Raw genomic sequence first — 26,425 nt, 5'->3', positions numbered from 1 at the left:
ATGACGAATAGTATGAAAAAAAAAAATGTTTATATATATATATATATATATATATATATATATATATATATATATATATGGAGCCACTTTGTAGGATGAGGATTAATAGTTCAATATCTTCAATGCTGAAGTTTCAGCTTGGGCACGAGACGCCTTGTAATACGTTGAAATGGTGATGGAGAGATAGGTTGTGTACAGAAAACTGAAACACACAGTTTGCACAGATTCCAGAGCGAGATGGAAGGATGGAGCGAAAGAGGCTTTGAATGAAAGGGGGGGCCTGAAATGCAGGAAGGTGTAAGGGGTGTACGTGGTAAAGTAGAATTGGTCGTCCGAAGCAAGTAGTACACTTAAAGGACCCATGTAGACGTAGGCCATGAGAGTCAGCGGTACTAAAGGTTAGTGTTTACTCCTAGTCACTGTGAAAGCCAGCCAGCAACAATGAAAGTCAGCAGTACTAAAGGTTAGTGTTTACTCGTAGTCACTGTGAAAGCCAGTCAGCTACCCTGAAAGTCAGCAGTACTAAAGGTCAGTGTTTACTGCTAGTCACTGCCAAAGCCAGTCAGCAACACTGGAAGTCTGCGGTCCTACAAAAAGACAGTGGCTAGGGTAGTAAGGCTTGTCGGCGGCGTCCTCATCAGTGTTCGCCACAGGGACTCACAGACTCGTTGTTGATGTAGAAGGTGAGGTTTGGGGCAGGCCTGGCGCCGTGGGACGTACAGTTGACGGTGATCAGCTGCTGAAGCTTGTAAGGTCCAACTCCATCTTTGATAATCCTGGGTTCAGCGTCTGGCAAATCTGCATGAGAAAAAAGAGAGCATCAACACTTGCCTAAAAGATCCACATCCATCTGACACATGAAAAGATCTCGCTCCCAATCCTGGCACCGTGGGATTGAACACCATGCAATCCCGGGATATTTCCGGGATGCAGGAGCATGTCATACGACAGATGAATACTTGACTAGGGAGAAGTTTCGTTCTTATTCAAATACAATTAGGATGAATTGGTAAACAAAGTGTGTGAAACATGAATGCTGTTATGTACTCAGGATAAATTGGCAAGAAAATATATGAAACATTATTCCTTATTCAATCAGGATCAATTTGTACACAGAATGACTAAAAGCAATGAATTTTGCAAAATAACCAAAAACCAATTTTTTCACTCATAATATTAATGTTCAAATGATTCCTTTGACCCTTCCCAATAACTATATTTACCATTATGACAGAAAATATCATAAAATGCATGTCTGAATAATATATTTAAGTAATAATAACATATAACGTAATGACACCAAATTAAGGGTTTGTACTTGAGAAAAAATTTGAATAAGCTTTCGTAATCTTGACATATACAGTATTACTCTTTTTATGTGCAAGCTAATACGGCATGGGCAACTGAATGCCCTAATCGAGGACATCTTATTAACGCTATATCATATCAAGAGACAATAATGATCCTCTAATATGGTCACTCAAACTGTCTTTAGCAGCTTCGTCACAAGGAACACCAGCGGCAGAGAAGGGTCTCTCAAGAGGCTGATGCCTTCTGAACTTTCCAGTCACTAAATTTGCTAATCTAGATAATAAAAATGATGCCCGGAAGTCTCCCGAACTTGTGATAAATTTGCCGGGAACCTAGTAATCAAATTTACCTCCGGGAGCTCGGAGGACCACGGTTCACGAACCATACTTGACACTTACATGAATATCCATGTAATGCAAAGGAGCTATTACGCATATATGTATATATATATATATATATATATATATATATATATATATATATATATATATTTCTTTCTTTTTTTTTTTAAACTATTCGCCATTTCCCGCGTTAGCGAGGTAGCGTTAAGAACAGAGGACTGGGCCTTTTTTGGAATATCCTCACCTGGCCCCCTCTGTTCCTTCTTTTGGAAAATTAAAAAAAAAAAAAAAAAAAAAAAACGAGAGGGGAGGATTTCCAGCCCCCCGCTCCCTCCCCTTTTAGTCGCCTTCTACGACACGCAGGGAATACGTGGGAAGTATTCTTAATCTCCTATCCCCAGGGATAATATATATATATATATATATATATATATATATATATATATATATATATATATATATATATATATATATATATATATTCCTTTCATACTATTCGCCATTTCCCGCGTTAGCGAGGTAGCGTTAAGAACAGAGGACTGGGCCTTTGAGGGAATATCCTTACCTGGCCCCCTTCTCTGTTCCTTCCTTTGGAAAATTAAAAAAAAAGAAATGAGAGGGGAGGATTTCCAGCCCCCACTCCCTCCCCTTTTAGTCGCTTTCTACGACTCGCAGGGAAGACGTGGGAAGTATTCTTTCTACCATATCCCCAGGGATATATATATATATATATATATAAATATATATATATATATATATATATATATATATATATATATATATATATATATATATATATTCTTTATGTATTTCATTTATCATACTTAACCGCCGTCTCCCGCGTTAGCGAGATAGCGCAAGGAAACAGACGAGGAATGGCCCAACTCACCCACATGCACATGTATATACATAAACGTCAACACACGCATATATACATACATATACAATTTATCGCATATGTACATATACAAACACAGACATGTATATACACATGTACATATCCATACTTACTGCCTTCATCCATTATCGTCGCCACCTCATCACACACAAAATAGCATTCCCCACCTCCCCTTTCCAGCAGCGCCAAGAAAAGACAAAAAAGTCCACATTCGTTCACACTCAGTCTCTAGCTGTCATGTGTGGTTTACCCCAGACGCTTCACATGCCCTGGTTCAATCCACTGACAGCGCGTCAACCCCGGTATACCACATCGTTCCAATTCACTCTATTCCTTGCACACTTTTCACCCTCCTGTATGTTCATGCCACAATCGCTCAAAATCTTTTATACTCCATCCTTCCTCCTCCAATTTGGTCTCCCGCTTCTCCTTCCCTCCATATGTCCTTTGCCGCAAACTGACATTCACTGGCAACCAATCACTTTCCTCTCTTCCTACCCGTACAAATGCCTTACATCCTCGATAAAAACTTCTCACTGCTCGCAACTTACCTCCGATACTAAATACTCTTAAAACCTTATACAAAGCCTCTCTATCAACCCTATCATATGTCTTCTCCAGATCCATAAATGCTACATACAAATCCATCTGTTTTTCTAAGTATTTCTCACATACATTCTTCAAAACAAACACCTGATCCACACATCCTCTACCACTTCTGAAAACACACCGCGCTCTTCCCCAACCTGATGCTCTGTACATTCCTTTGCCCTCTCATATAATTTCCCAGGAACATTCAACAAACTTATCCCTCGGTAATTTGAACTTTCTCTTTATCCCCTCTGCCTTTGTACAATGGCACTACGCATGCATTCCGCCAATCCTCACACACTTCACCATGATCCATTCATACACTGAATATCCTTACTCACCAATCACCAACACAGTCACCCCATTTATTTATAAATTCCACTGCAATACCATCCAAACCCATCGCCTTGCCGGTTTTCATCTTCCGCAAATCTTTCACTACCTCTTCTCTGTTAACCAAACCATGCTCCCTGAACCACTCACCTCGCACACCACCCCGACCAAAACAACCTATATCTGCCGCTCTGTCATCAAACACAATCAACAGACATTCAAAATATTCACTCCATCTCCTTCTCACCTCATCACTATTTGTTATTACCTCCCCATTTGCCCCCTTCAACGATGTTTCCATTTGTTCTCTCGTCTTACGCACTTTATCTACCTCCTTCCAAAACATCTTTTTATTCTCCCTAAGATTTAATGATAACCTCTCACCCCAACTCTGATTTGCCCTCTTTTTCACTTCTTGCACCCTTCACTTGACCTCCTGCCGCTTCCTTTTATATATCTCCCAGTCATTTGCACTACTTCCCTGCAAAAATCGTCCAAATGACTCTCTCCTCTCTTTCACTAACAATCTTACTTCTTCATCCCACCATTCACAACCCTTTCTAATCTGCCTACCTCCCACCTTTCTTATGCCACATGCATCTTTTGCGCAAGCCATCACTGCTTCCCTAAATACATCTCATTCCTCCTAATTCCCCTTACGTCATTAGCTCTCATCTTTAGCCATTCTGTACTCAATCTCTCATGGTACTTCTTCACACATGTCTCCTTCCCAAGCTCACTTACCCTCGCCACTCTCTTCTCCCCAACATTCTCTCTTCTTTTCTGAAAACCTCTACAAATCTTCACCTTCGCCTCCACAAGATAATGATCAGACATCACTCCAGCTGCCCCTATCAGCACATTAACATCCAAAAGTCCCTTTTACACGCCTATCAATTAACACGTAATCCAATAACGCCCTCTGGCCATCTCTCCTCCTCACATACGTATACTTATGTAAATCTCTCTTTTTTAACCAGGTATTCCCGATTACCAGTCCTTTTTCAGCACGCAAGTCCACAAGCTCTTCACCATTTCCATTTACAACACTGAACACCCCATGTACACCTATTATATCAACTACCACATTACTCACCTTTGCATTCAAATCTCCTATCACTATAAGCCGGTCTTGTGCATCAAAGCTGTTAACACTCACTCAGTTGCTACCAAAATACTTGCCTCTCATGACCTTTCTTCTCATGACCAGGTGCACATGCACCAATAATCACCCATCTCTCTCCATCCACTTTCAGTTTTACCCATATCAATTTAGAGTTTACTTTCTTACACTCTATCATATATTCCTAAATCTCCTGCTTCAGCAGGAGTGCTACTGCTTCCTTTGACTTTCCTCCCAAGACATTCCCAAACCACTCTTCCCCTTTACCCTTGAGCTTCGTTTCACTCAGAGCCAAAACATCCAGGTTCTTTTCCTCAAACATATCAACTATCTCTCCTTTTTTCTCATCTTGGTTACATCCACACGCATTTAGACACCCCAATCTGAGCCTTCGAGGAGGATGGGCACTCCCCGCATGACTCCTTCTTCTGCTGCTTCCTCTTTCATAAACTTAAATACAAGGGGAAGGGGGGGTTCAGCACCCCACTCCCGCCCCCTTTAGTCGCCTTCTACGACACGCGGGGAATACGTAAGAGGCATTCTTTCTCCCCTATCCCTATCCCCAGTTATCTACCCCAATTGTCAACGAAACCTAGGGTGAGTATGGAAGATATACAGTGAAAGTAATGGTTTACTTAGTAAAGCACTAGTTTACGCGACACCCCGGCAAGAGTACTGTGTCTCTAAAAAGTGTACTAGTTTACCCAACTCTTTAGGCGAGTGTCCAGAGAAAGCACTGGTCTACTCAACGTTAGGGCGTGAATACAGGGTCTCCAGGCAAAGTGCTAGTTTATACGACTGAACTGTTTAAAACATAAGAAAATAAAAGCATATACTCAACGCCTCTGTACGCTAAAGCAGTAATTACAGGGTTCTTAACTATAAAACCACATTAACTATAAAACCTCTAAGGAAAAATAATAAAACCACAAAAAAAAAAAAATCTACGATTACACTATTACAATAAAAACTTTCCTCACAATAATATTACATATATATATATATATATATATATATATATATATATATATATATATATATATATATATATATAAATATATATATAATATATATATATATATATATATATATATATATATATATATATATATATATATATATATATATATATATATATTACCGTTGGCATAAACCGTCACTCATTTAAAGTGACCCATGCAGCTGTGATCAAAAATGTGCACTTGCACGCTGCCACCTACCCGCCCTCACCCACCTCCCTGCACACTGCCACCTACCCGCCCTCACCCACCTCCCTGCACACTGCCACCTACCCGCCCTCACCCACCTCCCTGCACACTACCACACCTACCCGTCCTCAACCCACCATCACGTACACTGCCACACCTACTCGCCCACACTCACCTACCTTTCAAACTGCTACCTATCCACCCTCACTCACCTACGACAATCAAGAGGGCACTGTCTGAGGATGTTTTGAACACAGGGGCTTCCCCAGACACCTCGCATCGGTAGTTGCCCCCGGCCGCCTCCGTCAAGTTGTGTATAAGGACGCGTCCGCGGTGCGACTGCTGGGGGTCCACATCGAAGTAAGGTACCGGGAAAATCCTGACCGAGGGTGTCTCGAGGGGCGTCCAGCGGTAGAACTCGTATATGCCGAAGTACCATTTGAGCGAGTAGACGTGGTCCCCTTCGTCCGCCCACTCACACACCAGCCACCCGCCCTCGCCTACTGCCAGGGACGCAGGTACCTCCAACCTGGTGATCCTGATGGCCAACGACACTCCTATAAGGGGAAGACAATAGGGCGGAACGTGTAAGTTGTATGGACACCGTTATCGTAATATAGTCACCATGACGATACAGTCACCAGGACAATGTAGTCATCACAACGATATAGTCACTATGACAACATAATCATCATTACAATATAGCCAACATGGCAATATAGCCACCATGATGTATAGTCTTCATGACAATATAAGCACCATAACAACAGTGCCACCTTGACAATATAGTCATAATGACAATAGAGCAACTATGACATAGCCAATTTGACCATATATTCACCATGACAATATAGCCACAATGACAAAATAGTCACCATGACAGTACAGTCACCATGAAAATGTAGCCACAATGATAATATAGCCAACCTGACAATATATTCACCATGACAATATAGCCATAATGACAAAATAGTCACCATGACAGAACAGACACCATGATAGTATAGTCATCATGACAATATAGCCACCATGAGAGAATAGACACCATGACAGTAAAGACACCATAATAGTATAGACACCAAGACAATATAGACACCATAACAGTATATTCACCATGACAGTATAGACACCATGACAGTATAGACACCAAGACAATATAGCCACCATGACAGCATATTCACCATGACAGTACAGACACCATGACAGTATAGGTACCATGACGATATAATAGCTGGAGGCCTTGAGTCGCAGGCTCGACACACGCTCACATTACCTTTCCATATCTGTTCGTCTATATATCTGTTCATCAACGATCTTTGTCTTCATATATCGTACGTCTGTCTATTCGTCTACCACATTCAACTCTACTCCCACCTACATGGAATAGATCGAGTGCGTACAGCCAAACACCTTTCGTAGGCTTGGATTCCTTTTAGAAATAGGATCGCCAGCCCCACACGTTGCCAAGGAACAGGCTCGGATAGTTTCTCAGAGTCGACTCGCTATCCTGCTACTTTTTTTTCGCACTTCATCTTTTACTTGTCTCGTGTATTTTACTTTCACACTGAACGTTCCTTTCTTTACATGCACTAACTCACAATCTCTAGGCAGATGGGACATATCAATACCACGACTTCACGTCTTATGAACCATCTATTAGTGTTATTTTTCTTTTTTTTTAATCTCGTTATACATTACGATAACGTCTCTGATATCGTAAATTCATGAAAGAGCAAATGAGATAAGAAAAAGAAAGATTAATTCAAATATCTGTATTATCGTACAACCATAAAAAGCTAAACTAGCAAATTTGCGTATTTAAGGATATATATATATATATATATATATATATATATATATATATATATATATATATATATATATATATATATCATCATGCATAATATCAAACAAATTGAAGAAAAGACATAATTACTTCCTGGCTGATGATCAGAAAAGTGTTGGTGGATCCTGCAACTTTACGTTAATCAATGATCCATGAACTGATCCATTACGTAACGACTCTCCTTACGATACGTTCGTAAGTTATTTCACAAAACATCATGAACCAAACTCATGCCCGGCCGGACAACGATCACCCACCTCACAGCCCAGCCAAGTCAAACTTTCTATTAGTTTCTGGTGTCCTTATGTGCCACCACCTGATGCCCGCAACCAGTTCACCACCCAGTTGTTCTAGTTCCCCGCGCTCCATCCAACCCCACTACCCACTCTGCTGTTTTCCCTACACCCCTCCCCGCTCCACCATCCACAATGCTTCTACCCCCCAACACCCACCCTCTTCCACTATGCTCTGCTCCCCACACTCCAGAATCTACGCGTCGACAGCAGACTCTCTCTGATACGAAACAACGAGTCCAACTGGTTTTACGTGACAAGTGAGATGCCCCAAGTCTGAGTCCTTGGACCCATGCTCTTCATCACCTGCATCAATGATCTGGTAAACAGACCTTACCAAGAAGATTTCTAAGCCTGTCGACGGCACATAATGACAGATCACATCCCAGTCAAAAGAACACCACCTAAACATTCCTAGTGCTTTAGAGAAACTGCTGGAGCGGTCAAAAACATGGCAAACAGACTTCAAGGTAAACAAATGTGCGGCAGTACTATTACACCTAGCAGTAACTGCAGCAGTACTACGACAACCAGCAGCAGCTACAACAGTACTACCACAACCAGCAGCAGCTACAACAGTACTACTACATCCAGCAGCAGCTACAACAGGACTACCACAACCAGCAGCAGCTACAACAGTACTACCACCACCACCAGCAGCTACAACAGTACTTACACCACCAGCAGCAGCTACAACAGTACTACCACCACCAGCAGCAGCTACAACAGTACTACCACAACCAGCAGCAGCTACAGCAGGGCTACCACAACCAGCAGCAGCTACAACAGTACTACTACATCCAGCAGCAGCTACAGCAGGACTACCACAAACAGCAGCAGCTACAACAGTACTACTACATCCAGCAGCAGCTACAACAGTACTACCACAACCAGCAGCAGCTACAACAGTACTACTACATCCAGCAGCAGCTACAGCAGGACTACCACAACCAGCAGCAGCTACAACAGTACTACTACATCCAGCAGCAGCTACAACAGTACTACCACAACCAGCAGCAGCTACAACAGTACTACTACATCCAGCAGCAGCTACAACAGTACTACCACAACCAGCAGCAGCTACAACAGTACTACTACATCCAGCAGCAGCTACAACAGGACTACCACAACCAGCAGCAGCTACAACAGTACTACTACAACCAGCAGCAGCTACAACAGGACTACCACAACCAGCAGCAGCTACAACAGTACTACTACATCCAGCAGCAGCTACAACAGGACTACCACAACCAGCAGCAGCTACAACAGTACTACTACAACCAGCAGCAGCTACAACAGGACTACCACAACCAGCAGCAGCTACAACAGTACTACTACATCCAGCAGCAACTACAACAGGACTACCACAACCAGCAGCAGCTACAACAGTACTACCACATCCAGCAGCAGCTACAACAGTACTACCACAACCAGCAGCAGCTACAACAGTACTACTACATCCAGCAGCAGCTACAACAGTACTACCACAACCAGCAGCAGCTACAACAGTACTACCACAAACAGCAGTAGCTACAACAGTACTACCACAACCAGCAGCAGCTACAACAGTACTACCACAACCAGCAGCAGCTACAACAGTACTACCACAAACAGCAGTAGCTACAACAGTACTACCACAACCAGCAGCAGCTACAACAGTACTACCACCACCAGCAGCAGCTACAACAGTACTACCACAACCAGCAGCAGCTACAACAGTACTACCACCACCAGCAGCAGCTACAACAGTACTACTACATCCAGCAGCAGCTACAGCAGGACTACCACAACCAGCAGCAGCTACAACAGTACTACCACAACCAGCAGCAGCTACAACAGTACTACTACATCCAGCAGCAGCTACAGCAGGACTACCACAACCAGCAGCAGCTACAACAGTACTACCACAACCAGCAGCAGCTACAACAGTACTACTACATCCAGCAGCAGCTACAACAGTACTACTACATCCAGCAGCAGCTACAGCAGGACTACCACAACCAGCAGCAGCTACAACAGCTCTACCACAAACAGTTGCAATTGCAATAGTACTGGTTTAGCAGCTACAACAATACAACCACAACCGCCTGCAGCAGCAGTACTAACAAAACAAAAAGAAGTGGCAGTAGTAGTAGTACCACCACAACAGCCACTAACGACAGCAGTGGCACCACTTCCACCACCCATACCACCACCACCACCTAGCAACAGCACCACTGCCACCACATCCACCACCAGCAACAGCATCACTGCCACCACATCCACCACCAGCAACAACACCACTGCCACCACATCCACCACATCCACCACCACCACCACCAGCAACAGCACCACTGCCACCACATCCACCACCAGCAACAGCATCACTGCCACCACATCCACCACCAGCAACAGCACCACTTCCACCACATCCACCACCACCACCACCAGCAACAGCACCACTGCCACCACATCCACCACCAGCAACAGCATCACTGCCACCACCACCACCACCAGCAACAGCACCACTGCCACCACATCCACCACCACCACCACCAGCAACAGCACCACTTCCACCACATCCACCACCACCACCACCAGCAACAACACCACTGCCACCACCACCACCACCAGCAACAGCATCACTGCCACCACCACCACCACCAGCAACAGCACCACTGCCACCACATCCACCACCAGCAACAGCACCACTTCCACCACATCCACCACCACCACCACCAGCAACAGCACCACTGCCACCACATCCACCACCACCACCACCAGCAACAACACCACTGCCACCACCACCACCACCAGCAACAGCATCACTGCCACCACATCCACCACCAGCAACAGCACCACTGCCACCACATCCACCACCAGCAACAGCATCACTGCCACCACATCCACCACCAACAACAGCACCACAGCCACCACATCCACCACCAGCAACAGCACCACTGCCACCACATCCACCACCAGCAACAGCATCACTGCCACCACATCCACCACCAGCAACAGCACCACTGCCACCACATCCACCACCAGCAACAGCATCACTGCCACCACATCCACCACCAGCAACAGCACCACAGCCACCACATCCACCACCAGCAACAGCACCACTGCCACCACATCCACCACCAGCAACAGCATCACTGCCACCACCACCACCACCAGCAACAGCACCACTGCCACCACATCCACCACCACCACCACCAGCAACAACACCACTGCCACCACATCCACCACCACCACCACCAGCAACAGCACCACTGCCACCACATCCACCACCAGCAACAGCACCACTGCCACCACATCCACCACCAGCAACAGCATCACTGCCACCACATCCACCACCAGCAACAGCACCACTGCCACCACATCCACCACCAGCAACAGCACCACTGCCACCACATCCACCACCAGCAACAGCACCACTGCCACCACATCAACCACCAGCAACAGCACCACTGCCACCACATCCACCACCAGCAACAGCATCACTGCCACCACATCCACCACCAGCAACAGCACCACTGCCACCACATCCACTACCACCACCACCAGCAACAACACCACTGCCACCACATCCACCACCAGCAACAGCACCACTGCCACCACATCCACCACCAGCAACAGCATCACTGCCACCACATCCACCACCAGCAACAGCACCACTTCCACCACATCCACCACCACCACCACCAGCAACAGCACCACTGCCACCACATCCACCACCACCACCACCAGCAACAGCACCACTGCCACCACATCCACCACCAGCAACAGCACCACTGCCACCACATCCACCACCAGCAACAGCACCACTTCCACCACATCCACCACCACCACCACCAGCAACAGCACCACTGCCACCACATCCACCACCACCACCACCAGCAACAACACCACTGCCACCACATCCACCACCAGCAACAGCACCACTGCCACCACATCCACCACCAGCAACAGCATCACTGCCACCACATCCACCACCAGCAACAGCATCACTGCCACCACATCCACCACCAGCAACAACACCACTGCCACCACATCCACCACCAGCAACAGCACCACTGCCACCACATCCACCACCAGCAACAGCATCACTGCCACCACATCCACCACCAGCAACAGCACCACTGCCACCACATCCACCACCAGCAACAGCACCACTGCCACCACCACCACCACTAGCAGTGGCACTATGCCACCACAATCACCAGCGGCACCACTACCACCATCACAACTATCATAAGCACTACAACCACATCCAATAGCAGTTCGTGCACCACCACGACAACCAGTACCACCACAATCACCAGCAGTCACAGTCATTTCTCTTGTGCACCCAGCGATGGCAGCCATCCCTGAGGTACATTCAGTCATGACTTCGCTTTTGTGCACTCCTTGATGACGGTCAGCCTCACATACATGCCCTCCACGACGGCCGTTTAACAACGTGTACTCACACCTGTGTGCCGTACTCCTTCCCGACAACACCAGGGGAGCCTGAGACCAGCCGGTAAGAGCTTTTCCACCTGACTCCTTGGCGTTGATTATCGATAAAATGAGGCAACGAAGGCAGGTAGCTGAGCAAGGCTGCGTAGGAGCAATCACACCGACTCTCCACTAGACAGGACCCAGTGCCTGGCCAGTAGTGTGCCACGACTATAATTACGACTGCCTTCCGAGACCTGGCCTCCTAAGACAGGCATTATTCAGGCCATAAGATATCAAAGTAACTGCTGCATATAACTAGAATACGGACGAAGGGAGGAACTAGGAGATGGATGTAAGGGATGTTACGTGGGGGTGGGAAGATGATAAACAGAAAAAAAAAAGTTCATTAAATGCAGCTTTATTCAAGCTACTGAATATCAATAGAAAGAGAGAGAGAGAGAGAGAGAGAGAGAGAGAGAGAGAGAGAGAGAGAGAGAGAGAGAGAGAGAGAGAGAGAGACTGCGCTTTAAGTAATGGCCTCACAGTACATCTACAACACAAAGAAAAATCTTTATTTGCCTGTTGAACCACACCAGAAGGTTCAAGGTTGTAATACCTCAGAATTGGGTTGAAAATCCAAAAGCTACCAGCAAGTAAACGAGATACTTAAATTCATTTACGTTCAAAATGCTAAGGCTATATATTTCAGAACACGTGAAGTCTTACAGTAACCTAGTATCAAACCATCTATGTCACTGTTAAAGATCACAATTCGCTTCACACAGTAATTAAAAGCAGCACATTCCTAGCCAACACTTTCTCTGGCCAACAACCCTTCACGCCCGTCCTCTTCTCAATTGTCAATATAAGATGAACTTTGGAATTACAGTCGCCTCTGGTCGAGTATGTACGTCTACTTATCTTAAATATATGTACCTACGATTTGACACTCCTTGACCTCTCACACAAAACTATACACATGAACATCATAAGATGATTTCTCTGGTAAGAGATCCGATCTCTTTCACTGAGACAGTCGTTATCTCGTGCCCGACGGAACTAAAGCGAAGCACATACATGATAAGACTCCCAGCGCATGACTTCCCCAATACACTTGAGGATTAATACTTGCCTCACACGCAGGAATTCCGTCACCTGTCGGACTGACCACTGTTTTACACCAAGGTACGACTCTCTTATTACGCCATAATTCGATAGATGTTTCCTATAACCAAGCTGTATGAAGGACCAAAGAGCGTCATATACAATCACGCGTGACAGATATCCAACACATACAGAACTAGTAATAACACCTATAAGGTATCAGTCTTCAAAATCAACAACTCGGATATCCGCTACTGTCTATGACACAAAGTATCTATAGTTTGAAGATATCATGACCAATATATATTCTTCCATTACACGTAAGAAAAAAGCAGGTTGAGGCGGGAGGAGGGGAAGGGACCTTGGCAGTTAGCTTTCGGCCGTGTGCTTTCGGAAAGACTCACAAATCCCAGATAGACAAAGGGGATGAGAGAGTTACATTCCTCCTCAACAAGTTGTGGGAGGCACACCCGAAACCTCAACCCAAAATCGCCTGATGGTTCTGCAGGGTAACAACAAACAAGTGTTGAGTGAGTGCAACAAACATCGGTACATGTCCTGTATTACGCCGAGGAAACATTTAATATATCACCCACTACCTCAAAAGGCAACACAGGACTTCACTGTACAATCGAACTAGTTAGTTCCCGAAGCACGATCTCTTGTGTCCTCAAACATAAAATAAGGGAATTTTCCTTACTGATTTATTATGTTCTATTTTCGTGGATTCATCACTTCACGAATGCTACAGCGTACATAACAGCGTGAATAACATGACCCAATACATGCTAACTTTGTATTAGCCAGAGATGAAACCGAGGTCCTTCAAAACGAGGGAAGTTAAGCTTTCTGTGTCCAATCTTGTACACTGCACACATTTGAAAGTGGTCTACATTTGATGCTTCTCTAGAGAATAATTGTTATTGTACAATGTGGAAGTATATTTTATACAAAAACAGCCTAGGCTTTGCACTGTAAGCAGGTAGCTGTTGTACCTATGTACTTAATAGGAAAAAAAAATATCAATTTCATTAGGCTTAATCAAAGTTTTGGAACAAATCTTCGAAGAAAGTATAGCGAATTTATCCACATATCAAACAAGCATTTTAGCTTTTTGTAAATAACTATGAACCTCAGAGGTGTTGTCGTTAGCGTTGCTGACCATGACACATTCACGGGTCGCCCCGAGTCGAGCGCATGGTTTGACTCCTAGTTGCGGCTACCGCGTTAGCAAGGTAGCGCAAGGAAACAGACGGAAAAAATGGCCCAACCCATCCACATACACATGTATATACATACACGTCCACACACGCACATATACATACCTATATATTTCAACGTATACATATACATACATACACAGACAATACATATATACACATAAACATATTCATACATGCTACCTTCATCCATTTCCCGCCGCCACCCCGCCATTCATGAAATGGCACACCCTTCCTCCCCGTGTGTGTGCGAGGTAGCGCTAGGAAAAGACAAAAAGGCAACACTCGTTCACACTCAGTCTCTAGCTGTCATGTGTAATGCATCGAAACCACCGCTCCCTTTCCACATCCAGGCTCCACAAAACTTTCCATGGTTCACCCCAGACGCTTCACATGCCCTGGTTCAATCCATCGACAGCACGTCGACCCGGTATACCACATCGTTCCAATTCACTTTATTCCTTGCACGCCATTCACCCTCCTATATGTTTAGGCCCCAATCGCTGAAAATCTTTTTCATTCCATCCATCCACCTCCAATTTGGTCTCCCACTTCTCCTCGTTCCCTCCACCTCTGACATAATATATCTTCTTTGTCAATCTTTCCTCACTCATTCTCTCCATGTGACCAAACCATTTCAATACATCCTCGTCTGCTCTCTCAACCACACTCTTTTTATTACCACACATCTCTTTTACCCTTTCATTACTTACTCGATCAAACCACCTCACACCACAAATTTTCCTCAAATATCTCATTTCCGACATATCCACCCTCCTCCGCACAAGCCTATCGATAACCCATGCCTCACAACCATATAACAATGTTGGAACCTCTATTCCTTCAAACATACTCAGTTTTGCTCTCCGAGATAACGTTCTCGCCTTCCACACATTCTTCAACGCTCTCAGAACCTTCGCCCCCACTCCCACACTTCCGCTTCTGTGGTTCCATCCGCTGCCAAATTCACTCCCAGATATCTAAAACACTTCACTTCCTCCAGTTTTTCTCCACTCAAACTTACCTCCCAATTTACCTTTCCCTCAACCCTACTGAACCTAATAACCTTGCTCTCAGCAGTTTCTCACCCGAATTAGCCACCAGCGATATATCATCAGCGAACAAAAACTGACTCACTTCCCAAGCCCTCTCATCCACAACAGACTGCATACTTGCCCCTCTCTCCAAAACTCTTGCATTCATCTCCCTAACAACTCTATCCATAATCAAATTAAACAACTATGGATACATCACGCACCCCTGCCGCAAACCGACATTCACTGGGAACCAATCACTTTCCTCTCTTCCTACTCGTACACATGTCTTACGTCCTTGATAAAAACTTTTCACTGCTTCTAGCAACTTACCTCCCACACCATATACTCTTAAAGCCTTCCACTGAGCATCTCTATCAACTCTATCACATGCTTTCTCCAGATACATAATGCTACATACAAATCCATCTGTTTTTCTAAATATTTCCCACACACACTCACACACACACACACACACACACACACACACACACACATATATATATATATATATATATATATATATATATATATATATATATATATATATATATATATATATATGCGTAATTAGATGGCTTTGATTAGTGCGCCCTAATTCAGTTCGCTCTGCCGTCTCAGCCGACATAAGAAAAAAAAGTAAACATCGTATCGTATCTGTTGATATCCCGTGTGTTATATGTCCTTCTTTACAACACGCCAGATCCTTTAGTTCTGAACCGATGAGTGAACAGAAAAAAAAAAAATCTAGGGCACATATGGCTGAAAAAGAATAAAAGACTAATGCGATATAGTCTGGCGCCATTACGCATCTTCCAGGACATTTCGATAACCAACCATCCTGACACCCTCAAAGCCAAATTCTACAACGGCAACACTGAAACATTCGTAGAATTCGCCTCGTTGCTCTAGCTGGTCATGGTGTCATTCACTGGTCATTCATCTGTGGTGTGGGACATAAAAATGAGAGGAAAGCACCATAAATGTTGCCTCAGGACTCAGGATATAAGCACAAGGAGGAGGAAGAGATAGAGGATCAAGGAAAAAAAAATCGGGCGTGGTCGATGCACAGAAGCATTCGCCGTCCGGCACATCAAACATCGAGACGGACCTCGAATTCAGCTTCCTGAAGCAACATCTTAAGTGACCAACGACGCTCCACACAGGCGGTTAGCAACAATCCTTTGACTACACCACTGGCATCTACCAGACACTTTAAACCCACGCCTGTCTGTCTCCTGCCATGTACAGGGCTGGTGTCTCGCGGACAATGACGTCTGGTGCTGCGCAGATCCAGCACCGTAAACCGGAAGGGCATTACCATGCAATCTACAACTGGCGGAAAAAATTATATAAACGGACAATATTACTCTATCTTACCAGCTAATGTCTGCACATTAAAATCCGCATAGCAGGCACATGTACACACCCCACACTTACGATTCTTCTAACACCTTATATATATATATATATATATATATATATATATATATATATATATATATATATATATATATAGAGAGAGAGAGAGAGAGAGAGAGAGAGAGAGAGAGAGAGAGAGAGAGAGAGATTGCCGGACTTCGCCTGCATGTCGGTGCGTTGCGAGGTGAGGCTGTATCATTCATTGTCTGCTGACAAAATCGAGCGCTGTAAATTAGGCATGTGGTACTCCAACATACCCATGATGCATGAGGCTCTCTCGGCTGCCGTCGTCAGGTGCTTTGCAACTCGGGTTCTGGGAACCATATCTCACGAGGCTACGCCCTGGGAAGAATAGGATATAAAGAGAAAGTGAAGATGGTAATCTTCTAGGACCCGGGCCGTGGGCTATGATGCGGATGTGGTTACTAAAAATAAACCCATGAACACATCCTGGAGTGTGATCTGCTGGCGATCAAGCACGTCTTGAAGTGTGACCTGATGTTGATCAAAAACATCCTGAAGTGTAACGTGAAGGTGATCAAACACAACCTGATGTGTAATCTGCTGGCGATCAAAAACATCCTGAAGTGTAACTTGATGGTGATCTAACACCTTGAAGTGTGACCTGCTGGTGATCGAACACATCCTGAAGTGTAACTGATGGTGATCTAACACCTTGAAGTGTGACCTGCTGGTGATCGAACACATCCTGAAGTGTAACGTTCTAATCAAACACCCTGAAATGTGAGCTGCTGGTGCTCTAACGCATCCCGAAGTGTAACGTGCTGGTGATCAAACAAAACGAAATCTGACCTGCTGGCGATCAAACACATCTTCAAGTGTAACGTGAAGGTGATCAAACATATCCTGAAGTGTGACCTGTTGTCGATCAAAAACATCTTGAAGTGTAACCCGCTTGTGATCAAACATCCTGAGGTGTGACCTGTTGTCGATCAAAAACATCCTGAAGTGTAACCCGCTTGTGATCAAACATCCTGAAGTGTGACCTGTTGTCGATCAAAAACATGAAGTGTAACCCGCTTGTGATCAGACATCCTGAGGTGTGACCTGCTGTTATATCAAAACCATCCTGAAGTGTGACCTGCTGGTGATGTGCACCACGGATGTCCGTTCTTCATTAAGTCGTTACCAAAACAAGCCACTCTGGATGATCTACGGGTGTCAAGCGTTGACTATTCTTAAATACTCTTCCCTTAAATCTATCCCCAGATTGTAACACCGTAAAGATTTACATTCATAAATGACACCAAAAGCTCTGAACCTACGACCTCTAATTCACATCATCTAGATTTGTGTTCAAGCCCAAAATAACAGGCGCTTACCAGCGATTCACAGCTGCTACATGCAACATACCCATAGTATTTCCAACTGTCCCGTAAGCATGTCTCTGAGATGGTCAGTTTTACATCATTAACTGCACGTCTGGGCGTGTTTCATTCCATAATTCGTAGTTCTTGATGCATTACAACCTTAATCAGGAAAAACTAGGAGTTGGGAATTTATATGTCGAAACTGATGGTTAACTGAAGTAAAAGTATTAGGAACTTTGGCATAAGACTAGATATAGAGAGAATGAATAAACTATATGTCTGAAATGAACAGATGAAATGGGAGGTAAGAGCAGTAAGAGAGACATAGCAAACGATATATAGGGAGGGAGCGGTCAACGCTTCTACTGCAGTACTGCTTCAAGTCACAAAGGGTAGTGTGTGAGTGTGTGGGGGTAGGCTATGCCAAACATTCGGTAACTGCACTGAAAACAAAAGCAAAACTGAATATGCCGAGGGAAATAAGATAAATTACATTTTTTTTTTTCGCAAACGAATGAAAGGAAATGCGTCAAGATGAAAAAAAAAAATAACCGGATGATTAGGGCTAAGTTCAGCCAAAAGATGTAACAGAAAGAACATCTGATGAATGCAAAGAATACGAAGAAAAAGAAGTTCCTAAGCTTGATTCCGGTAAATGCTTGGTCGGGAACAATTTGGGGAAGGCTGGATACTGACGCAACACCAGAGAAGACAAATGCATGCCAAACATACTTTAATCAATGAAACCTGACCGATTTATTCCCTTCTACAAGAGTGGACGACGGATACTTGATACTTTCCATAAATTGCCTATTACATGGTCAAAAATCACTCGAAGTCTATAATACGGCCTTTTATCACGAATAATCTTAAAGCAAGTCTCAAGGTTCCTTCCAAGAGCAACGGCATCTGCACCATAACCGGAAAATATGCGTGCTCACACAACATACCATTTTGCCATGGAAATCGAGGCTGTCAGTTTTCTTGTCATGAAAAAGATATTTTCATTTTTAGATACATTCCAATGGCTAATGTCATGATTACAGTTAATCAAGAAAGAAAATTGAAAATAAAATTCTCAATTACTTGATGACATCCTGACAACAGGCGCTGATGAAATCGAGACTATTACAAACACACTTTCGTTCCTACATGGGAGTGACCGCTCGCTGGGCATATAACAATGTTCCTGTCAAATCGTTGCGTTGTCCCGTTGCCTAGCAGCCTTACCCTTGTTATCTCAGCCTATTCGAGCGACAGACAAAAATTCAAATTATTTTGAATCATATTTAACCGTTCGACTGGCTAACTACTGTAACCAGCAACCTGACATTAAGAAAAGCAAACGTAACTTGACTATTCTTAAATACCATTCCCTTATATCTATCCCTAGATTACAGCTCGTCAAAATTTTACATTTATAACTGACACCGAAAGCTTCGAACCTACGACCTCAAACTTACAATACCTAGACTTGTGTTCCAACCCAAAATAACAAGGCACTTACACCCAGCAGATTTTTCCCATCAAAAAGCATTCCGTAAACATGCAACAATAATATTTCAGAAGTGACATTTTATGTTTATGGGACTGCAATATGTTTGCCAAGGTGGAGCTCGAAGAGGTGAATGAGGCTGCAAGGTAAATAGATAAGATAAGAATGACAAAATACTTCACCTCACCAAAAGCGTCTTCTGTAGAAGGATCTGCCAACTTGGGGTATAACATGTAGGGATTTGCTGTATAAGATTCTGGCATGCAACCTTTGAGTGTCGCGTACCAGGACTGCTTGGAAATGTTCTGTGTTTGGATACAAATAAGTTGTCGACTGGATCACCCATTAAATAAACACGTGACTCAAACTCGAGGGACGTACTGAGTCGTCGATCGTGTATTCCGTAGTTACGGCACCGGCTTGCGAAACCTCGCTCGTACACCCACTTAGTTCTCATCACAACATTTCACATACACTACAACTGTTAACACACTGAAAGCATGATATCTGACGACTGTTGGGGAGAGAGGTGAGTATGCAGTCTGCGCGGGATGAGAAGGACAAGGAAGTGAGGCAGTTGTCTGCTGATGTTACTGCACTGGTGGCAGATTCGAGTACGAAACTTCAGAAACTGGTGACCGAATCTGGAAGTGTGTGAAAGTTGACAGCAAATGTGAATAAAGGCAAGATTATCAGGTTTAGCTGGGTTGAGGGACAGGTTAGTTTGGAAAAGTTTGAATGAAGGAAACTTGGATGAAGCGAAGCGTTTGATCAAACATCTAGTAGTAGACTTAGTAGCGAATGAAAGCGATAGTCATAGGGTGGCCGAGGGGGTGAAGGCTTTTAGGACCGTTGAAGAATGACTGAAAAGAGAGAACGTTATCTGGGAGGGCAAAAATTGGTATCTTTTTAAGGTACAGTAGTTCCAACATTATATGAATACGATGCATGGCTATGGATAAGGCTGCGCGGAAGAGGGTAGATGTGTTGGAAATGAAATGTTTGATGACATGTAGTGTGAGATGCTTTGATCGAGTAAATAATGAAAGGGTAAGAGAGATGAGTAGTAATAAAAAGAGTGTGGCTAAGAGAGCTTAAATAGTTCGGCGATATAGAAAAAAATCATTGAGGATAGGTTGACAAAGAGGATATAAGCGTCAGACGTGAAGGGAACGAGGAGAACGGGGAGACTAAATTGGAGATGGAAGGAAGGAGTGAAAAAGAATATGAGTGATCGGGACCTGAATGTGCAGGAGGGTGAAAGCCGTGTAAGGGATAGAGCAAACTGGAACGATGTGGTATACTGGGGTCGACATGCTGTCAATGGACGGAATCAGAGCATGTGAAGCATCTAGGGGAAACCATAGAATGGTCTGTGGGCCCTGATTGTGGATAGGGAGCTGTGGTTTCGGTGTATTACATATGACAGCTAGAGTCCGCGACTGGTACTACCTCACTGACGCGGGAAACGATCATGTGTAATATATATATATATATATATATATATATATATATATATATATATATATATATATACATATATATATATATATATGTTTGTGTATAGTGGTTAATAGACGTTACCGGGCTCCGCCTGAAAAAAAAGTTACACTGCGCAGTCTCTCTCGTTCTCAATATGTGACATGATTCAATCATCACCCTTAATTCACTCATGACCTTCATGTGCATCTGCGTGTGATTTGCGTGATAATGGGAAAGAACATGACGCTTGTGTGTGTGTGTGTGTGTGTGTGTGTGTGTGTGTGTGTGTGTGTGTGTGATTAGTATTTGTGATAACTATTAAGGTGTCACGGAGAGTTAGTCTTACATTCATGTTGTCCCGTCTCTTTGCCTCGTTTTTATGTATCATGTCTTTATGTATCATGTCTTTATGTATCATGTCTTTTCTGTATCATGTCTTTTTATGTATCATGTCATATGTATGCACACACACACACACACACACACACACACACACACACCAGTCTAGGCCAGGTACCCATTTATCGAATAGGTCCGAGGGGAGGATGTAAACCTGGGATAACTCTAGGCCCACTGCCACATCCAGAATTCTAGCCCTCCGACCACGGCTGGCCCATGCAGACTCATGGTCAGTAACGCCAGCCAACCACTGCACCATGGAGGGCAGTAATATATACTGTATACTATAATATACTATATAAAGAAATATTCTTATTGCTTTCCAGGCTGCTGCTAGGGTGTGTGTGTGTGTGTGTGTGTGTGTGTGTGTGTGTGTGACCTGTAAATACGAATGACTAGCTGAACAAGTGTCCGTTAGTTGACCTCAGGTGAAGGATTTCGGCACCACTTAGCTCTTGGTGTTGGCGAAGTGACCCCCACCAGCTAATACGAGGGTGTCTTATGGTTGAGCCAGCTGCAGATCTCCAGCACTTGCTGGCCCCTGAGTATCCGCTGTTTCACCTCAGCAGGTCATCAGTGCAAGTTGGCCCTATGTTCACTAACTGACCCTGGCATGCAGCTTGCAGCAACAAATGGCCTCACGTGAACCGACTGACCCAGGAAGGTCATGACATAAGCTGACCCTAAGTTCTCTAACTAACCTTGGACAAACGTCTGTAATACCACTTGGGTTCAATGACTGACCCCAGAACCAGGTCTCCCGAACAAGTCAGCCTTGCGTGTCCACTGATTAACCCGAGCAGCTTGTCTCCAGCACCAGCTGGCACTCTCAATGGGAGGGTAATGAACGCTTTCAAGTGGCACGACCATCTAAGTCATCGCGGTTAACGACGGTCTTAATGAGCTGTGACACAGCTGGCACCAATGACCGATGTACCCCAGGTCACACTCATATCCCCTACCCAGCACCTGCATCGCCAACCCGTAACCGACATGGCGATGCCGTTCCCTGTATGACTAACCAGTTGTATGCGTCTACAACCTATTATGTACGTACCCACGCATGAACTAGCACAGTTAACCGGTCGGCTCCAAAGCTAAAACAGACATCTTCCTGCATTATACCAACACACACACACACACACACACACACACACTACACAGCTTCTGACAGCCTACACGGCCATCAGGTCGTCTACATACGAAATAAGTTCACTTCTTAAACCAGTGATCTGCAGAGCCAACATTCGTCAGTAAAGCCAACCCGTCCACTGTACTGCAAAGCCGTTGCTAACAGAGCCATCCCGGCGACGGCATAATCAACCCTTCGCTTAAACAACCAACCCGCCACACGGACAGCCAAGCAACAGCGAACGCAGCCATTCACTTTCATGGAGAGTCAAGTATTTCAGTTACACAGCAGATCCCTTGCTTGCAGTCGCCTACACAGTATCAAAAACCTCTCAGACTGAATAATGATGAATACACCATAATGTGCAAGTAGCCTTTACTTTCAAACAACCAAATTACACCGCAGCAAGACATATAATGATGAGATGATTCATGTCTCGAAATCCCTTAGTAATCCGTTAATCCACCAGATCTTTGTCGTACGACCAGTCCAGTACTGCTGACGTTATCAATGTTAACCATGCTGCATTTATCAGTAACAATGATATTAGTGCATTTATGGAAAGTCAACAAAGACAACACAGATCCTACCAGTTAGTAATTACGTCACATTATTTATAGTTTGAGCAGCGATCGTGTATTTGATAATTACCATAGCCTAAGTGTTGGAAATAATTATATCAATAGGTTCTGATACTGATATCATCAGTGCTATCAAGAATATATTACTTTAGGGTCAGTAATAAATTCATAGTTTAGCTACGCAACGATACTAGCTGTTTCAGATATCAATTTTGTATTGCAGTAATAGTGTAGTATCCGAAAAAAAAACGATAAAAGATGTGCAGCGTGTTTCGGAGCATCATAATTCATTCTACGATATCAAATAAGGCGATATTGGTGAGGGTTATGAATATCATAGTAAATGTTAGGTGAATGAAAGTAACCCGTAAAACTGCTGTAAAAAGTCTACTGAACCAGTCATAATAACTATCCTTGCCTAACCTCCCGAGCTACCGAGATTCATCCCAAGTCCCAATATCCTTCTCGAAATATACCAAATACATACGATCGAGTATCGCGGCAACTGACGACGAACATGCGACAGACCAAGTGGCCGAACCCACGCCGCCCAACCTACTCACACGCAGCTATGGTAGATGGTCCGGACAGTGGACTACATTAATGTTAAAATATTTCTTATATATGTTTCGGCTGCTAGGTAAGGTAAGGTGAGATTTTCTGAAGTTTTATCAACAGTGACATTCAAGAGTTCTGTTAACGCAAGATTACAAAAATACTAGTGTAATACTGCTACCCAAGGTGTATTATAGGTAATTAAATCCCAATTCGTAAACACTTGATCTCGAATAACCAATGCTTATCATACATTACTCCCACCCCTCTAGATCAACGAGGTTAAGTGCACGGCATGCACGGATACCAGTTGCGTTCAATTCTATGACAAACAGCGTCGCCTAGATAAACATATACTTTACCGTGATAACAACGGCTTCCGTTCCACTTTAGACGTGTCAAGGTGCGACGTGCCAAATTGTGTCGTCACACTTCCCCACCGCCCCATAAAAGGGACATATATCACAAGTAACAACATTTATACTGATTTTACGGTTCAGTGGCACTGCTGGTGAGAAGGACATGATATTCACCAGTGGAGGGTGAAGGTCATATCCTTCCTCCTTCCCTACCTTACTTGACTCACACCTGTCTCCCCGCCTATTTGCCTCTCTCTCTCTCTCTCTCTCTCTCTCTCTCTCTCTCTCTCTCTCTATATATATATATATATATATATATATATATATATATATATATATATATAATAGATCCCTGAAACTATTTCATGATACTTGAGGGGTCACTTTACCAGCGGCAAGCTATCAATTCCTCGTCGACGGAATCTCCATAGCAAGAGATTAAAAATCGAACAAGAAATGAAACCAGTTCTAGTGAACCAACTATATGAGAAAGATGAAACGAACCTCTACCATACACACTTCCTGACTTTGTAACATAGCAACCTTTAATTCACTAAGTGAAACGCTGTCGCTCTTTGACAACAATTTTTTTTATTTACTTACCATGGCTAATATCATTTGATTTTGTACACTGGACATGGGATGAAGAGGTGTATGAGTAAAATAAGAAGCTTTGCAGTATGAACCAGAGCTACTCCATGAAACCGAAAACAGCTGATAATGTATAAATGACACTAGCTAATATCTTACATCTATACCTTCGATCTCCTTCTAGATACTGTCCACTTTGTAGGCACTTACTGTACTTCTAAAAACAAGTTAATTGTTTTACTGTTAAACACACTGTCGCTTTCTGAGCGGCTGCCGAGCTGCAACGGCTGGCGGCTGATGCATTACCTAGAGACACATGCATGACTTTCTGACTCTGCCACGGCTTGCTAGCTCTCCACGCAGAGGCTTATCCCACAGGACGCTCAGACATATGACACAAACTACCTTTTTAATGTTAAATAAATTCTTACCAATGGGCGACAACTAGCTCTTAAATGAGCAGTACAGGTAATTGTCATATTTGGTCTATAATTTCACTGTAAAAGCAAAAACCTTTACTGTCGTTGTTGGATTTAAAGTAATAGTCATAAGAGTATAAAAAAAAAAACACAAAGATGAGATACACAGTCTAGGAGGGTTGGGGGGTCGGAAAGTCCAACAATGGAGGACTTCCCCTCCTCCTCCCTTCATTATCATCAACACATCCGTCCCCTCCTTATCCTTACCTTGGATGATGAGAAGACGGAGAATGACGGCAGTAAATGAGGGTGTGGACGTCATGCTGCTGAGCTGGGAGTCAACGTGCGCCTGTATTCTGGTGTTTCCAACACTTGTTGATTCACTGCGACCCGGCCGATTCCCAGCTCTTGAGAGATTTTCACTAATTGACCATTGCTCACTTTATATCCTTACGACTTTCCACCAAACTCTGCATAATTATCTACTTCCCATTCAAACAAATCAGTAAGATGACACCTCAGAATACCTTACACCTTCCGTCCCCACAGTGACATCAACATGCGGATGCTTCCCAACCTCACCCATCCGACAGTTTGGTGACTACCGCCTACTAGTGTACGACACCTCAAACCCATCAAACAAGGAACAAAAACCATAAAAGTATGAGAACACTTGAGTTAGAGTATACATATATAATGAACTATACTGCATACCAGTAACATATATACTAACAAGATAGTCGTAGAAAGATTTCCTCAATAATTTTGCTCTGGAACTTTGTACGCCTGACAGCGCTACTCGGGGACGCTGTAACTATGGCAACGACTTCATGCGAACAATATACACTGGGGTAAAGTTTCGCAATGAATTTTTAGTCGTATACTTTGAAACACGGAACTTCCAATGAAAAATCATTGAAAAGAATTCATAT

The 26,425-nt window shown here is 43.9% G+C and overlaps 1 protein-coding gene across 1 annotated transcript; it reads right to left on the bottom strand.

The window, feature by feature from the left end:
- Positions 1–637: 637 nt before the first annotated feature.
- LOC139747656 (uncharacterized) lies at positions 638–26,217 on the bottom strand. Its single transcript, XM_071660221.1, has 3 exons — positions 25,761–26,217; positions 6,018–6,362; positions 638–798 (listed from the first exon to the last, which is right to left on the bottom strand). The coding sequence occupies exons 1-3, from the start codon at positions 25,813–25,815 to the stop codon at positions 638–640; spliced, it is 561 nt and encodes a 186-aa protein (XP_071516322.1). The 5' UTR covers positions 25,816–26,217.
- Positions 26,218–26,425: the final 208 nt, after the last annotated feature.

Source organism: Panulirus ornatus, chromosome 69, assembly GCF_036320965.1.
Source record: "Panulirus ornatus isolate Po-2019 chromosome 69, ASM3632096v1, whole genome shotgun sequence".
NCBI lineage: Eukaryota > Metazoa > Arthropoda > Malacostraca > Decapoda > Palinuridae > Panulirus > Panulirus ornatus.
This window is presented reverse-complemented; position numbering and strand designations above follow the sequence as displayed.